Source organism: Anoplopoma fimbria, chromosome 3 (genome assembly GCF_027596085.1).
Source record: "Anoplopoma fimbria isolate UVic2021 breed Golden Eagle Sablefish chromosome 3, Afim_UVic_2022, whole genome shotgun sequence".
Classification (NCBI taxonomy): domain Eukaryota; kingdom Metazoa; phylum Chordata; class Actinopteri; order Perciformes; family Anoplopomatidae; genus Anoplopoma; species Anoplopoma fimbria.
Genome location: NC_072451.1, coordinates 18,353,756 through 18,371,670, shown reverse-complemented (window position 1 = coordinate 18,371,670; position 17,915 = coordinate 18,353,756). Strand labels below are relative to the sequence as shown.

The 17,915-nt window shown below is 43.4% G+C and overlaps 1 protein-coding gene across 4 annotated transcripts; it reads left to right on the top strand.

The window, feature by feature from the left end:
* LOC129112586 (paired box protein Pax-3-like) lies at window positions 1-17,915 on the top strand. 4 transcript variants are annotated; one of them, XM_054624749.1, is made up of 9 exons: window positions 1-85; window positions 878-1,113; window positions 1,577-1,706; window positions 1,932-2,075; window positions 11,068-11,267; window positions 11,955-12,114; window positions 12,276-12,496; window positions 16,475-16,738; window positions 17,898-17,915. In XM_054624749.1, exons 1-9 carry the CDS (start codon window positions 1-3, stop codon window positions 17,913-17,915), a joined length of 1,458 nt encoding a protein of 485 aa, XP_054480724.1. The 4 variants fall into 4 exon arrangements, with proteins under 4 accessions (XP_054480724.1, XP_054480740.1, XP_054480732.1 ...); XM_054624765.1 differs by having other exon boundaries at window positions 11,955-12,123; XM_054624757.1 differs by having other exon boundaries at window positions 11,955-12,126.

Here is a 17,915-nt window from a genome sequence, read left to right as displayed (position 1 = left end):
ATGACAGCGCTTGCAGGAGGTTTACCGAGAATGATGAGACCGACTCCTCACCAGAACTATGGCCGGGGAGGATACTCTCTGGAAGGTAAGAGACCACCACCAGTTGCTGCTCACCATCAAAGAAAAAGTCAACTTTTCGATAACTTCAGCAAAGTTGACAAACTCGACTCTTAAAGCACTTATTACCTGTAAAAATATGTATAATTAAAGCCCTATTTAATCATTTTGTTTTAAAAGTTTTAGCTTAAATGTGTGTTTAACAACAAAATAAAAACTAACCTGGGTTAAGTCGATAACAACACGATATGCCTTTTTTTTTTATTTTTATTTAAATTGTATTTAATTATGCTATTATTTATTTTTTGAAAGTGCTATCATGTCTTAAGGTATCACATTAATTGGGAGAGACATGACTGACAATTGTTGAAAAAGTAAATTATTTTGTTTTCTCACGCCACTTGCAAAAAAAAAAAAAAATATATATATATATTTTTAGGAAAATATAATTTAATATAAAGCCTCTAAGATGATTTTCTATATTTGAGTGCACTTTAAAAGTGTAAATACGCGCGCATGATATCCAACAGGTATGGTCAGGTTGTAAGTTGTTTCTCACCACTTAAACTATAACTAGTTTCTTACATTACATTACATTACAGTCATTTAGCAGACGCTTTTATCCAAAGCGACTTACAATAAGTGTATTCAACATAGGTATTCAAGAGAACTACTAGTCACCAGAAGTCATAAGTGCATCTCCTTTCTTAAACAAGCATCTCAAAGCATAAACCAGAGCAAAAGTATAGTGCAGAAGCAGATTACTACGAATTCTTAAAAACAACACACATCTAACTGAATCCCATGCATGGCTGTGCAGTCTCCACTCCGTTGGGACAGGGTCGGGTCAACCAGCTCGGTGGCGTCTTCATAAACGGCAGACCTCTCCCCAACCACATCCGACATAAAATTGTGGAGATGGCGCATCACGGTGTCCGGCCGTGTGTCATCTCCCGTCAGCTGCGCGTCTCCCACGGCTGCGTCTCCAAAATCCTGTGCCGGTACCAGGAGACAGGCTCCATCAGGCCGGGGGCCATCGGAGGCAGCAAGCCCAAGGTGAGAGGAGAGATACCCGGCCCCGGCTGGTGACTGTTTGAGTGAATTCACATGCAGCTGAAATGTGAAGAAAGTGATTTTGAAATTCAGATGGTCATTTTAGATTAAGAGCCATTTGATATGTGTGATTTCAATTCCAGTGTTTTCACTCTGTAGAAAAAAAAACTCATTTTAAAAGCGTACAATGTGAAACAAAGAATAAATGATCTATAATAAAAAAAATAAAACAAAGTCCCAGAGTTTACTGAGACCTTTGTGAATTTTTTTTTTGGGGGATATATTACAACTTGAAGAAGTTTAAGATCCTCTACTAAGTTAAACAATATTTCTGAATTACTGTATCACATCTCGCCTCAAACTCTAAAATGTGGCAAATAATTAAGCCTTTCTGTCTCGCCTGTAATGGAAACCTTTAACCTAAAAAAAATGACAAACATTTCCTCTCTGCTTCCTCCCATCAAAGCAAACCTCCTCTCCAGAAGTGGACAAGAAAATCGAAGAGTATAAGAGAGAAAACCCGGGCATGTTCAGCTGGGAAATCAGGGACAAATTACTGAAAGATGGAGTCTGCGACAGAAACAACGTTCCCTCAGGTAGGCGATAGTTTCTGGAGCTGAAAGAAATAAAAAAACTCTTTTTCCTCTTAACTTTTATAAAACAAAAACAACAAAAAAAAAACTTTAATATCATATTAATTATAAAACATTTGTGGACATAGCCAAATCAAATAACGTTTTAATATTCCTTTGCATGCAGAACATCTTTTATTTTCTGGTGTATCTACATTTTTTTTTTTTTCATCTTTTTATTTTTTTAAGTGAGCGCCATCAGTCGCATCATGCGGTCTAAATTCGGCGGAGCCGGTGATGATGAAGAGGAGGACGATGATGTGGTGAAGAGGGAGATGGAGGAAAACGAACCACGGACAAAACACAGCATCGATGGCATCCTGGGAGACAGATGTAAGTGCAGCATTCTACATTTATAAAAGGGACATCTTGCTGTATGCTTTACAATCCCAAAGAAATGCGGCAAACTAAATGAAGGAGAGCATAATGTGGATGGCTGCTTTCTGATTGTCGTCTTAGACGGAACACTTTTAATAATAATGATAAAGATAACAATAAGAAATATCTGGCAACTTACTTATTCAATTTGTAATTATAAATATGGAATTTACCATAGCCAACGGTTTTTAGTTAACCTGTACAAAAAAAAAAATGTTAAATACATTAAAGTTCCAGGTGTTTACGCATGCGTTTAGGCCATTGAGATTTAACAAAAAAAAAAAAAAAGTTTTTTCTAAGTGGATAATCAAACATTTGTCTAACTTCCAAGCCTGAGAAACTTTTTTTTTTTTTTTTTTTTTTTTTTTTTTTTTTTTTTAACAAACAATCGGACACTTGAGGATGAACTTCAGGGGACAAAGCAGGGAGAGTCCATTGAGACTCACACCTCAGTTTGACGAGCACAAAAGCCAAACTCCAGTGAGCGGCTCAGTGGTGTACAAAAAGACGCCAGGGCCTTTCAAAACGGGGAAGAAAGGGAGAAAAAACTGCGCTGACAAAAGGCCCGGAGAAGACATTATGAACCCGCAATGAGCGATGAATTATTCAGGGACACCAATAGGCCCGGTGCGTCCTGGTTTATAGACTGCTCAAAAAAAAGTGCCAATTTTTGGGGGGCTTTTCCCCACCACTGCTAACAGTTCTTCATTGAGAGAGAGAAAACGGGAAGAAACAGCGCAGACTTAAAGCAAACACCTGTTGATTTTACGACCTGTTGGGTACTGAAGAGGGATGCCGCAAAAAAAAGCAAAGGTTGCTGTTGGAGACATACTGCGGTCTGTAGTTAATAATTGATGACTAGACATCCTCAAACAGTGGTTGTGTTTTTTGGCAAATAGCATGGAATGAAGTGCTGATTCATTCCATGCTACCAATTGTTGTGATTTGTTTAAATATAGTTTTATTTTTCAATTCCAAGATAGGATAAAAGAAAAAATACACATGAAGCCAACGCACTTGGCAGCTGGCAAAAAAAAAAAAAAAACAAAAACTCGTGATCTTCTCTTTTTGCCTATGAGCGTAATCAAACGCGGTGCCGGTGCCGTTACTTCTGCGCACGGAGCTTTTGTCACAGTCTTTGCGCAGTGAGCGTGACGCCCTCAGCCAGTGAGCGCAGGGAAAGCCTTCTCTCCACTAGATTAAATCCAAACCTTTTATTTCTCTCCACTTTCATCTCAGACAGAGTCCGCCCCTTTCCTTTCCGCCCAGGGCGCACACATTCATGCAGTATCTGTGGGCACTTCCCTCTCCTTCTTTCAGGGAGACACATCTCCAGGATCAGGCTGTTGACTTCTCTAACTTTTCAAACTCATTACTGCAAAAAAAAACAACAAAAAAAAACTTTAATTAATAATCCGATTACTGCAATCAATAAGTTAGGATGCATTCTAGCTGCTTAGATTCATTTCATTTGCACCTTTGTTGATCAATTTCTTTAAAGTGTTTTTTGTTTGTTTAATAAGCCAAATCCTGAGTGTGTTTGATAAAACCCTCAGAAACCATGAGGTAAAAACACAATTTTTGAAATATCTTTAATTAATACTTTTTGCCTAGTATGAATTTTTTGAAAGAAAACATTAGCTTTTTTTTTTTTTTTTTTTTTTTTTTTTTTACATCAAATAGGTGACATCCTACATGCAAACAGCTCTGAGGCACTTTCCCCCATTGATATACAGAGCAGCACTATTTCATTCTTGTGTCTCTTTGTGGAAGTAGTTGTTGTTTTTCTCTTTTATAGCTCTTCATTAGAATGTGAAAAGGGTGGTTTGGGGACTGAGAGAGTGTCTTCTGGCCAAATATTGATTAAGTAGGTGTTTGCAGAGGCTATTGTTGTGGTGGAGAGAGGCCTGTTGCTCTCTGCCCCTTTCTCCTCGGCCACTATTGTTGTCTTTCCTTAAGTGCTAAGATCAAAGCTGACTCATTTAGATTTATTTGTCTGGGAAAAGGACTGCTAAGGTTTGTGGGATAAAGTATATGGGCAGCCCCAGGTCTGCATGGCATTAGCAGGCTGGAGCATTGTGGGAAAAGGATGCTCGCTGGGATAAATCTGATGCTAAGTTGTTTACTACTCCTTTAACTGTTGAGTTATGGAGGTTGAATTTACTCCAGTGTAGAGAATTAAAACTGCATGGTTGGTTGAGCTGCAAGCTTGAGACGAATTATTTGTGCCATTAGCCCATAAAGCAGGATTTTTATCATATCTCTGGTACATAATTTAATCTGAAGACTGAATGATGCAACAGTACCAAGATTTTTTTTATAAATTTTTTTTTTTGCCTTGAGTGGTACTAAATGAATAAATAGCATCCTTTCCTCTATTTATTATTGCTAGCACTTTAGCCTCATTTAACTAATTAAAGTAACCAAAGTTGTGAAAGAGGAGTAGCCACTCTCGCAGGATCCATTTATGGCAGTGGGGGTGAAAGGGAGAAAGAAGAAGAAGAAGAAAAAGAAAGCTCAGAAATACAAACAGTCAAAGGGATAACTTTTCTTTAAAGGGAATCCTGCGGTGCCAAATTGAATGAGGCCAGTTCTTTCAATCTGCCATGGTGAACGCAGTCAACATGTAATAATTGGTTTCATTGAGGTGCATTCCAACAATCTGCTGCCATTCTCCTGCCTCCATTGTCCGCGGGCAGGCAAATAGCCAGAGGGACAGGAGGAATCAAGTGCTGACAAAACATGAAAGATTTAGCTTCTTTTGTCAAAGGAGCTGAGTAGGACTTTGTTTGTGTAAATAAACTGGGTTACTGGCTCCCCGTGACTTTGGCATGCATTTGGAGAGAGGGAAATTAAGGGAGTAATACGAGAGCAGAAAGATCATATTTGTGTTTGAGAGTTTACCATATTTTAAAGCAGTTCAAACTTGTTGGTAATATATTCCAAGGGGGAAAATGATGACGGCAGCAAATTTCCATGAGCAGCTGCCACATGCAAGCCATCTAATCCAATTTTAAAGTTTCATAACTTGTATTCCCGTCAGACATCTAAGAATACAAACCGATAAGTTTCTCTCACACGCAGGGAGCAAAAACCAACCGAGCAGCAAGGCAGTAACCCACAACTGTAAACAGAGAGATGGATACTTGCATTTCTACAACTCGGGTCTTTGTTAGGGGTTCTTGCATTTCCACGGTGAATTCAGTTGAAGATTGGAGGTTTAGTGGAGACAGAAGGCCTCAATGTAACCAGAGGAATGTCTTCTATAGCCACGTCTCCATTTCCCTCTCAGGGCTGGATAATGGAGAATTTTACATGTGGGCCTCACTTTATGTTTTCCTGTGTTAATAGTGCAAATAATGCTGGTTTAGCCTTGTGGACTGTTTAGAAATTCACAATATATATTTCTTCCCTTGATAGATAGACAGATAGATAGCTCACAGCCTTTTCTCTGTCACCCTTCTCAAATATATATATATATATATCAACACTTTTATGCTCTGTTGGCATTACTCTCAAGCTCCCTCTTTCTAAAAAAAAAAAAAAAAAAAAAAAAAAAAAAAAAAAAAAAAAAGAGACAAAATCCACACTGGCTGATCTGCAACTGAATGCAGACTCTATGCTTCATTAAAGCCTCTTTCTCTGTTGGCACCCGCATTGTGATCCTCCAATATTAATTCAAAGGACAATTAATGAATGCAGGCCAACTTTGAAGTAATGGGCCGGGGTCCTGCCCTGAGCCGGCCCCTCTGCGCTGATGTACTCTCCGCATTCTCCCCACTAACCCCAGAGACACTGTGAAGTGACTGAAAGAGAAGCAGTGAGCAATAGAAGGTCAAGGAGAGGAGCCCCAGTAGAAAAAGAGCTCTCTATTTCCTTGGAAGTATTAGCCAAGCAAAACTCTGTGATGGGGAGGATAAAGGAGTGTGAGGAGAAAAGGGTCGGGGGCGAGGGGACTCTGCAAAGAGGAGCACAATAGGATAGTTAATTGAGTAAAGCCAGACAGCGTTGTCAATCACTTAACTTTGTTTAGCCTCAGTTTTTGTGGACCTTTTTCGTCCAGGACATTGCACATTATGGACACGCCAGCAAAGCCCTGTTTCTGTTTTGATTAATGTCTTTTTTTCCCCTCTCTGAACCAAGAAATCCACTAAAAAAACAACAGAAACATAGGATATGTAAGATATTTCAAAAATATATATTCTAAGTTCCAGTATTTATTGCCTACATTTGTCCAAACACAGGCATTATAGCAACAAATATAGTTGAAAATGTGTACAAAAAAGCTCACATAACCAATAGAAATACACCTTTAATGAGTGACTGTAAGGTATAAAATGAAAGCGTGGAATGTGAGGATGTCTTTTCTCTCTGTTGAGTGTGTGAAGTTTTGTTGCAGGGTTAGTGGTGAGGCCGTCTTTACTGCAGAGCTGCACAGTAGCTGTGAAAAGGTCAGGGGCTAACCTAGGGTCACTTGACTGTTAAAACTATCAGGCCCCAGGAAAGGGAGGTTACAATAATGTTTGGGGAAAGAGGACAACTGACCGACTCCCTGTACTCAGATCAGCGAATCAGTGTTTTTAACAACCACCACTTTAAGACGCATAGGCCTATTTCTGTTCTGTGAATTCCAGTTTAGGCTTTGCAGTTTTTAAGAGAGTATGCTGGTTATTCTGAGTGATGTAATTGGCTTGCTTGTTTGTCTGGGCCTAAACAAGGCCGGGCCGAGGTGGAGCTCTGCTGGTTAGTGTCCGTTTGACTGGAACGTGCGGTAGACTGGCCTGTTGCTTTGTCCCTGCGTGGGTTCCGTGCCGTTGCTTTGTCCATGCCCCGAGGGTGGATATGCCACCGTGAAACTGTCACCTAACTGCACCACGGTGGAACTAAATAATAACCATCGCACACTGGGCACACATAACAGCCATGAAGGACCATTTGTGGCTTTTTGTCACCTCACCAATATTAGAGAGAGATACATCTTTCAAAGTCATATCGCCAGCTCCTTCTTTGTCCGTTAAATGCCAACCTCCTGCGCTTTATTCACTCCATTTTTATATGTCCATCACATCATCATTGCCTGCTCTCTTTCTCTATATCTGCACCCCCCCCCCCCTCTTTTCCCAGGCAGCTGCGGGATCCTGGGGGCTCTTTAGCAAGTCAAGTGAGCAGCCCACTCACTCCCATTTTTCCCTTAACTGTTAACCCCAGCTGAGCCCATAAGCTGTCAGTTAACTATTCTTTTCCTCCGGTGCATCTGCTCGATCTGGCTCTGTGTAGCACGCCACTATTTTATTCAGTGGCCCACTCGCACTGTGCTCTGTGGCCTGAAAGGGCCAGATCTACTTCCCTGGGCAAATAACTAGTTCATTTGTCTCTTCTGCCCTTTGTTTTGCGTTGCGAACACATGTCACCAGCTCAATTACCTTCTCTATTAACAGCCCCTGGAGGAAGGGCTAGCCAGCCCCTACCAAGACAAGGCTATAAACTGCCCCCATATGCTCCGCTTCTCTTTCTCTTTCTCACTGAGGCTGTTCATCCCTTCCCTTCCCTTTCCTTCTTTCTCTCCTCTCCCAATTTCTTGCATCCTTCCTTCCCTTTAATACCTATTCGGATTCTCTCGCACTTTCTATCACTCTTTCAACCCTCCATTCACTTTTTGCCATTTCAAGCTACGAATTTTGCGTGCGTATACATGGATGTGTGCGTATGTGCATGCCTCTTCATATTAACGTCACTTGAACGCATTGGAGGGGGGGGTGAATGCTTGGCAAGGAGAGTCTTGGCTGATGCAGATTACGCAGTAAACAAGAGCAGTCTTTATTCTTGCAGTTGGAATCTTCACTTTTTTTGGCAGCACTGCCGGGGCAGGTGAAGCTAATGGGATTGGACGTTCACATCTGTGACCCTGTGGAGTTTATCTTCCCTGCCTGTCAGTCTCCTCCCTTGATCAATAAATGGTTCTGTTTACTTCTAGTGGTTGGTCTGTTGCACTGTCCTTTCCCTGCTGGTCTTTGAGTGTGTGTACATTGTGTGTGTGTGTGTGTGTGTGTGTGTGCACTTTTAAATTCACTTGTTTGATTTCATTTAAGAGTCTCTGATCAGTTAAAGGAACCTGTTGAATTCACTTGTTGAATACTCCACTCCACTAAATTCTCCAAACTATGTTAAATAAATCAACTACTCTAAACTGCTCTATCTAAACTAGCTTATTAGTCTACACCTTGCTTTGTTTTGAAACTGTCTGTTTTATGGATAACTCTCCAGCAGCCCCCAATTTCCTCTTGAGGGATAATAATCTATCTTTCTATTAAGATTCTTGTCAGGGCCACGGCCAAACTGTGAGCGGCTATGGAGTATTTTCAGCTCCCTAGTGCTTTAGCTGCAGCGTAAAATTTGATTTGGGTGTTTAAGTAAGGAGGTCGAGGCCTCCCTTTGTGTGTTTTAGTATCCTCTTCTGCCGTTTGTCGCGGTGAATGTGTGGGAACAACCCTCTCTGAGTCCGCTTCTGCATCAGCGTGCCTTGACATCAATCCACAGCAGCGTAAGAGCCCTGTTTGAAGGTGTCAGAGATGTGGATGCAGCGACGGGTGAGCGCACAGAGAGAGAGGGTAGTGAAGTGAATGGATGAGACGGAAAGGACAGGTTCGCTTTTATGAATGACCAGCAGCCCCATTCTCCTTTTAGCTTGGCACCCCACACCCCTGCCCCAGCATCTTCTTCAGGTGCCTTCAGCCTCACATCTCCTCTCCATGTCAACCTCTTCAACTCCCCCATCCCCCCCGAGCTCTCTGCCCTTCAGGCCGCGGAGGGAGGGGATGAAGGGGTGCTCCCCTGCTGTGCCCCTCCACAGCCCCCAGTGGCCCTCCTCTGGACCCTTTTGTGCCCCCTCCGCTTCTCCCTCCCACCCTCATTCCCCCACTCAGCCCCTGGCCTTACAGCCCCCATCTCACCCTATAGCCCCCCTCCCCCTCTCGCCCCGCACTCCCCTGCTGGGCAGGTGACAGACCCCTGAATGCGGGCCCGGGCGTCCCTGATGGCTCCTACAGATGGAGCGTGGTAATCGGTCCAACAGAGGCCTGCCACAGGCTTTTCCCTGCTAAGATACAAAGGCTTGGCTTCATCACTTCCAAAAAAAGAAAAAAAAAAGACAGCGAGTGAGAGAGGAAGAGAGCCAAAGAGAAAGTGCAAGCCAGAGGATGACAAAGGCAACAATGTCATTTGCCATTAAGGGAGAGTCTGTGACGGAGTGTTTTCTCTGTAGTTACTAATAATAAAAACAGGGCGGGGAAAAAGAGAGAGAAAGACAGAAATAAAGGGGGCGAAGGAGGAGAGATCCACCCCCACCCTGCAGTTAACATGAGTTACAGTGGCAATGGGGAGCTTTCTCCTCTGAGTTTTATGAGCTCTCCTTCCCTCCCTAAGGAATCTTTTTCGTTTTGCGTTGTCATTGGTTCTCTGTCTTTTTCTTTCTTTCTCTATTCCTCCGTCATTAAAATGGTAATGACATTGCATGTTACTTTGTTTGCTTATTCTTGTAGGCTTCTGCTTAGCGTTGTTTACATGCTGATAATGGAAGTTTGACTTACTAATCCCAACAATATTGATGTTTAAAAATGTGCTCATAGAACAAGTATCAAGTTGTCATGCTGTGTGGCCTTCTCCTTATGCCTGTTGCACTTTCAAATTTGCTCCAACTACATCCAAACTCACAGCGCATTTTCCAGGAGTATCTAAGCATCCAGCCAATCCTCTGTGAGACTAGATGCCAGCGTGGCGTCCTCGGTTCCAATGTAATAAAGAGCTCTTCTCAGCATCAGAATCTTGTGTGCTGGCGGCCTCGAGCACAGCAGCATTCCCAGGGAGCAAATCCGTGTGTAATGCCTGGTCAGACACACACTGGCAACCAGCACAAACATTTCCTGCTTGGCTCCAGAGGCTCCAGAGGCAAGGGGAGATCCCTGCTACCCCCCTCCATGTCTGACTTGGCACTTTTTTAATTAAAGCTTTAAATCTGGAGGGCAGAGGGAGAATGAGCAGTCTGGGGAAACAGACGAGCTTCAGTCCTCTGCTGAAGCCTTTCTGTTGCTTCCACCTGTCTTTCTGCTTTTGAGTCCTCTTATTTTTTTGTCCCTAAGCTTAGGTGTTGGCTGCATAGTCTGAGCTTCGAAAAGGTGCAGTGAACCTTCCTTATGAGGTTTTTAGAGGTCCCTCTGGGGTGGATTTGGGGAGTGGATTCCAACTCTTTCTGTCTTGTGTCCATCTGTGTTTGACACATTGTCATAGACTGCGTTTCACTGAGTGAAAAGCCTATAGCCGAGACGCAGCAGATGCATGTTTGTGAGTGTGCGTATGACTGAGAAAGAGATGGGGGATTGCAGACATGTAATGGCGGACAATGGCAGGCTGTCACGCTAGTTTGGGGAGCCTAATCATTATTTAATAGATGGGTAACCTCCCCCCCGAAAGGCAGCAATAGTCCTCTGTCTCTAGTCTCAAGCCCTCATTGATTCCCTTCTTCTGCTGAATTAGATCCCAATGGCTTTCTCACAGTTACCCAGTTGCTCTCTCCTGCCTTCAACTGAACAAACAGATTAAGAAGCACCTGCAAAAAAGGCGCCCTGCTCATGGGACCCTATCGTCATAGCGCACAGCATGGCTAAGACTGGGAGAGACACAGTGTCCCAGGGAATAGATGCCCCAGAGGGATCTAGTCCTCACTAATCCATGTTCAAGCAGCTTCTGGCTTTTGATCCCCTCAGGAACCGCTGAGGAGTTTAAGGGAGCAGGAGGACACAATCTAAATTTGCTCTCTACCATGTGTTGTACTCAGCACAACCTATTGTCCCAAATCCGTCCCAGCTTAGTATTTACCCCAAAGTTTTTTATTCTATATGAGCCGGAGTCCCCTGAATGTCGGAGTAACAGACTGTTTGTTTTGCAATTCCAGCCAGTCACTCGGACGAGGGCTCCGACGTGGACTCAGAGCCGGGCCTGCCTCTGAAGAGGAAGCAGCGTCGCAGTCGCACCACCTTCACAGCGGAGCAGCTGGAGGAGCTGGAGAGGGCCTTCGAACGCACGCACTATCCCGACATCTACACCCGGGAGGAGCTGGCTCAGCGGGCCAAACTGACAGAGGCTCGAGTTCAGGTTAGACACATGCACAGACGACCTCGTCAACCTCAAAGTTTCCCTGAGACCCAATCTTGACAGCAGAGAAATGTGCCGATCTGTCATGGGTACGCGTCTTGGGGGCGTTAAATTGCCGTTTAGTTGCTACACATTCCTTACAGCCATTAGACATGTGTCCCCCCAACACCCTCGACCCCACGCCTGACCCCCTTCTCAACATGTACAGACACACAGACAAACTCAGACACACTGCAACCACTGTGTGTGAAGACGGCTCACTATTTTAGTCAGACACCGTACAAAAAGGCCTATGTGTAAAGATCCCAAAATAGATGCCTGATTCAGATAATGTGCTAATATAGGCTTTAACAGCTGTTACCCTCTGAACCCACTGCCTTGCAGTAGCACACAAAGATGTAATGTCTGTGGTTTCACTGCACGTTCCAGATGTTAAGATCTCTATCAGTTCAGCTCCCTGTAATGGGTGAGAGAGGCCTTACACTCACACACCCACACACCCACACCCACACACACACACACACACACACACACACACACACACCCACACACCCACACACCCACACACACACACACCCACACACCTACATACATTCAAAAGTACGAAGGACTCTCACGTGAATTTATCAATTTATTATTTTGGGTTAACACTTGAATAAAACAGTAAACACTCCGTTTTTCTCTCAGGTGTGGTTCAGCAACAGAAGAGCCCGGTGGAGGAAGCAGGCAGGAGCCAATCAGCTGATGGCGTTTAACCACCTCATCCCCGGTGGTTTCCCTCCGTCAGCTATGTCCGGCCTGCAATCCTATCAGCTGTCAGACAGCCCCTACACTCCCACTTCTATAGGTGAGTTTAGCGGTTATCACCCAAACATACTTAAAGTGTGTTCTTTAAAATGTGTGCAAATTTGGAGTCAAAGAATCTGGAATTATCTTCTAGCAGCAGGAAAAGTAGTCTGGATGAAACTAAAATGGGATTTTTAAGCTCAATGTTTTTGTTCTCTGCAGCATCCGAGCATCCCAGTACAGTCCACCGACCGCAGCCACTGCCTCCCACCTCCGTGCACCCGAGTGGGCTCGGTTCGGCAGCTGGCTCCCAGGATGGCAGCTCTGCGTACTGCCTTTCCTCTGGACGTCACAGCTTCTCAGGATACTCAGACAGCTTTGTGGCCCAGACAGGACACACCAACACTGTCAACCCCACCATCGCCAACGGCCTCTCACCACAGGTTTGTCTCTACGTCCATTTTTAAAATACAGCATAGAAATGTAGAAACACAAAGAATGCCTGCTTACAAGCACATACTCATATATACACATACATTCTGTATCAAACACACACACACCTATCCACACACATAATATTGTACCAGGAAACAGGGCACTAATCGTTCTTCATGGTGTTTATGAGATGCACCGTATGGTAGAGTAATGATACCCACAAACACACACTGTGTGTGTGTGACCTATGAGGTGTCATTGCAGTGACATTGATAAGAACCTTGTTAGGTGAAGAAATACGGTAGCTTTTAATTTTTGTTTATTCTGACGGGTTGTTTGATGAATTTTAAATGTGGCAAACGTCCGTCTTTGGGGAGGGAAAAAGGACCAGACACGAGGAAGGATGTATGGATGTCGGAAGATGACACAAATCAAAACTGAAAAGACAATTATGGTCGATTACACAGTCATCAGTGGCCATCAGTGGCTCCCTACCAGCCCAGAAGATGGACTAACAGGCGGAAAACGAGCTTTTAACCGCCACAAAGGGTGGCCGGCCCACATGCATTGCATGCTGGGTACTAATTCCCATGAGAGAGAATCTCAGACTCCTGTCAGGCACAGATAAAATACTGCCTCAGGCAGGTTTGTTACTATGTGTATGCCTAAGGATGTATGTATGTTGGATAAATAAGAAGATCTTTGTTGTGGATGCCAGGGTGCACGGTCAGAGAGCGGTAGGTGGCACCATTGCTCAGTATAATTGACTGCTTTGATATATGAGCTCTAGTTATGGACCATAATTTGTTGTTTCCTCCTCAAGGATTAGCCACATGTACTTTAAAATCGTTGTTCTATTTTTATTTTCATTGGACACATAAAAGTATAGACACAGGGGAAAGTGAAGTTGACATGAGGAAGTCTGCGAGTGTCAGGGGTTGATGATTTTAATCTAAGCCAACTGAGCTAACTCTTAATTTGTTGAAACATAAGTGGTATGAAAACCTGCTAGTAGCTGTCGTCCTGTCACTGAGCGCATGGCTGTGGTGTGAGTCCACACACCCACAGGGTCACGAGTGACTTTAACTCCAATAAAGAGGCCAAAGGTGCCGTGGCCTCGTGGATGGTTTCAGCATTAACCTTAGTGGGCAGCTCCGTACAGAATGGACATCTCATCTAGCGAAGGGACGGCGGCAGGCCTGGAATGTTTTCTCAGTCTGGAATACCAATCACAGAATGTTCCAGTGTCTTAATTGATTGGAATGAAGTAATCTATCCCCTCGTAACAAAGTGTGTAATTTATGCAAATGACTCACTTTGTTGGCTAATTTGTTTTAATTCATGTATTCATTGCAGCTGTTTGAATGTATATTGCGATACAGTTTTCAGCAAGGATAGAATTAATTCCCTGATTACAACTAACTAAGAGGGAGGAAATGAGAGTTGATTAAATTCTTGACATTGACAGTTAATACATGAAGACCTCTCTGCACTTAGAAAACTTTACAGCTTAAGTCTTTTTCAAATAGCTAAACAGCTTGGTCTATTTTGTGTTAAATCCTCCCTGGAATCTCAACTCCAAATCTGTCTATGAAAGCTACTCTATCTACTACTGTGTCCATCGGGAGACTTAGAGGTTCAGCTAACTCCAGATATGGACACCTAAGAGTGCTACGGAGTTTTGAAATGGATAAGGTTGACTTTAGATAGGTGATATTGTTGTCTGAGCAGTTAGCCCTGTATTTGGAGCTTCAGTCAGGCCAGTGGTTTCCCTGTGGTGCGGGGTCTCTGGCGTCTCACCGCTGATCTGGTGCATACCAAAGGAACCCTTTCTCACCAAGCAAAGCGAGCGGCCGGGATTTGCACCCCCCTGAGACCTAATCCCCGGAACAACCTCAAAACAGACACCATCAGGAACTGCTGCCGTTTCAGTTGCAGGCAGAGAGCGCATGAACACATGAGCATGTAGATAAACACAAAACCTTCTGACATAGGCATGTACTCACGGACACACAGCACACATTAATGCGTGAAGTTGTAAGGTGATATGGCTAAACATCACTCGATAACGAGGAAAAACAAAAGTTTGTATTAGCAATAATTTAATAAATTCACTATTTCTATAAATAATACAAAATGTTCTGAGATGATAGATTTGACTGTTTTAAAGCCACATGAAGATTTATGGGTGGCTGAATCGAATTTGTATTTTCTGTAATCCTTACATCTATAAATACTAACATTTTGATGGGACTGTGTATGTGACAGACTTTTGTATTTGACAGTATATCACACATCCTTAGCAGAAGGAGAAACAGTGGCTTGATGTGTTCGTCAGATGTGCAAGCACAGATCACTGACAGACCAACTGTAAATTTTAAACATTAAAGACACCTGAGGTTGCCTCAGTATTGTGTGCATGTACGTGTGTGTGTGCCAGCTGGCTGTCAGCTGGAAAAGATCCTCTTTTTTTTTTTTTTTTTTTTTTTACATCATTCAGTTTTTCTTATTCTATGCCTTACTTTTTTATTTCAGTTTCCTTTTCTTTCCATTTATTGTCTGTGTATTTCTGTTTATTTGATTGACTTGAGATCTACTTTTTCCTTTATGAACTTTAACTCTTTTCCCTGTAAATCTTTTTCGCTCTTTAACTTTACTTTTTTTTGTGACTTTGCTTCACACGCAAACCTATGTGCAGCTGTTCACGATGTATCACCGATACCCCTACACCCTTGACATCAGAGCAAAAAATGCTTATATTACACATGACCGTGCACACACGCACACACACACACACACACACACACACACACACACACACACACACACACACACACACACACACACACACACACACACACACACACACACACACACACACACACACACACACACACACTTACTGTTAAATACACAATTCCACACGTAGGAGAGGTAGCTCTCACACACATACACAAACACACCCGACTCCTTGTTCCCACGTACCCTTTGGCCTCTTCACCCTGGCCTCTCAAGGACACGGTGATTTTAGGGCATCAAGAGAAAGTGAAGAAGAAAAGAGACCCAATATATCAGTGGATATATACAAATCTGTTGGAATCTTTCTTAAAACCCATAGCATTCTCACAAATGTTATGTTTAGATATTTGTCTAATATTTTGATCTGCCAAATTTTTACTTCTCTCTTTATTTATTTTCTATCAACACCATTTTTAAAACAATGCTAGAAGCCCACAAGTGTCATGATAAGGAAAAATAAAAGTGAAAAAATATCCACTACATCCATAAATTTGACAGGATAATTTTAACAGAAATTACTATGGGGCTAAAGGATTGAACCCTTTAGCCACCATCAGCTCCCCAATCAGTCAAGCAGAGTAAAGGGAAACCATGTGTGTGAGGGAAGCCAGTAGTAATGTATTTCAGACGGACAACAAGGAGAGGACACACACTTAAGGCCACCTGAGTGGAGTAAAAAAGTTTATTGAATGGTGTAACAGAAGTTAAAAAATTTGGATGAATGTATTTTTAATTTTGAAATTTCTTGGACCATTAAAGCTAGGGTGGGCGATTTTGAAAAACAGCCGTTGAGATTCCGTCGCGTGCTCTCTGGCCTCTCCCTGCCACGCTACCTGCTGTAGCTCCTCCCACCGAACGTCAGTTATGCGCGTTCATTGAATTCAGTTACATTGATAGGAAGACGAACTGTCCCACAGCCAATAAGAACGGAGAATCGGAGCCTCGCTCTGATTGGTCAAAGTGTACATGAGCGGTGGCAATTTTTGGGTGCGGCCCACAGAGGCAGGGGAGAGCAAAGTTATGAGCAGATATTCTCAGAGCACTTCACCTACATATAGCTGACTGGCTATTAGGACAGTTTGCCAAATATTACAGTAAAGAAATTACCCACCCTAGCTTTAAATTCTGAAGAATTACTTTATGATTTATATTCTAATCACCCAGTTTTCCTCCATTTCTCCCCTCAGGTAATGGGCCTATTGAACCCAGGCGGAGTGCCACATCAGTCCCAGAGTGACTTCGCCCTCTCCCCACTGACCGGAGGCCTGGAGCCTAACGGTGGCATGGCTGCCAGTTGTCATGGTTCCCAGCGTTTGGAGGCTCTACCAGGCCTGACCAGCATGCCCACCCTGCCTAGCACCCAGTCTTACTGCCCGCCTTCCTACACCACCCAAGCCTACGCCATGGACCATCATCCGTCCTATCAGTATGGACAGTACAGTCAGAGCAAGGTATGCTTGAATTAAACTTTGATTCTTAAGTGTTAACTTAACTGGTGTTTTTATACAGATTTAGGGGTTTCATTTCTATATTTGGATTTTTAAATGATCTATAATTGATTCGAGGTAACGTCCCTCTAAAACTCTGCTCTGGCGATGCGATTTAGTTTACATTTTCCAACTCACAACCCACGTTAATTGCGCAGACCCCTCTGATGAGCGAGCTTCTCAAATCACCCTGCGCTGTGCTGAAATTACATGTATGCAAGAGAGCGCATGTGGCCAGGTTAACCTCTGTTTACATTACCATCATCCGATTATCCACGTGGCCTGATGCAGAGGCACGTCCGGGTCCTATCCCAACACACACATTTTCACTCACTGTCCTTTCATGACCCCGTATGATGAGCTTGCCCATCAAACCCTCTGAGTGGCGCACCTAGCCATGTAATGACCCCTGTGTAACAAAGATAGCCGGCCCAAAACGAAAGGAGCCACTTCCCAAAGCGTGTTTGACAGAAGGGAGGGGAGAGTGCGGTGTGTTGCGGCGGCTGATCTGAGGTACACTACCACATGTTGACCGGCCCATCAGTGGCAACATCTTGATTTCATTAATTTAGCCGGTCCTGGGAGAGACCCACATGTAGCTTTTTGGGGGTTTGGGAAGTTGTGTGCGTCTATGTGTATAGGCCCATGTGAGCGCAGGCATGTATGTCTGTGTGTGAGTATGAAAGGAAGGTAAGGGGCTCTTTAACAGGGGGCGATTATTGCCCTTGGCAGGCCAGGATTAGAACCATGTGTCCCACTGGAGGTCAGATTTAGAGTTGTTATTGATCAGCGGAGCAGAGCCACAGAGCCAAGCTAAGGCTCAGTCTCAGGCTAGTTTTATCGACCACATTATGTTCAAAGAATATTTAAGGAGATTCCCAAAGCCGTTCACCTGTTTTTAGAGTTTTGTCATTTAACCTGGGACCCTGGTTTCCATTTTCACCTGCTCTCATGTGCTCATAAACACCTCTTCCTTCTTTCACAGTTCCTCCTGTCAACATCACACCTCTCATTTAACTTCACCTTTTTCTATGTTAACCTTCAGAGAATTTAGGCAGTCAAAGCTGAATAAAATTCAAAGAGTCCTCTTAACCTTCCTTCTGTGTTTCCTTGCTCTCCTCAGGTGCCTTTCATTATATGA

Coding starts and splice junctions, on each gene's coding strand:
- LOC129112586 (XM_054624757.1), top strand. CDS start 1: ATGACAGCGCTTGCAGGAGGTTTACCGAGAATGATGAGACCGACTCCT. Junction 12,127..12,275: donor TTCTATAGGTGAGTTTAGCG/GTTATCACCCAA, acceptor TGTTCTCTGCAG/CATCCGAGCATCCCAGTACA. Junction 12,497..16,474: donor CCAACGGCCTCTCACCACAG/GTTTGTCTCTAC, acceptor TTCTCCCCTCAG/GTAATGGGCCTATTGAACCC.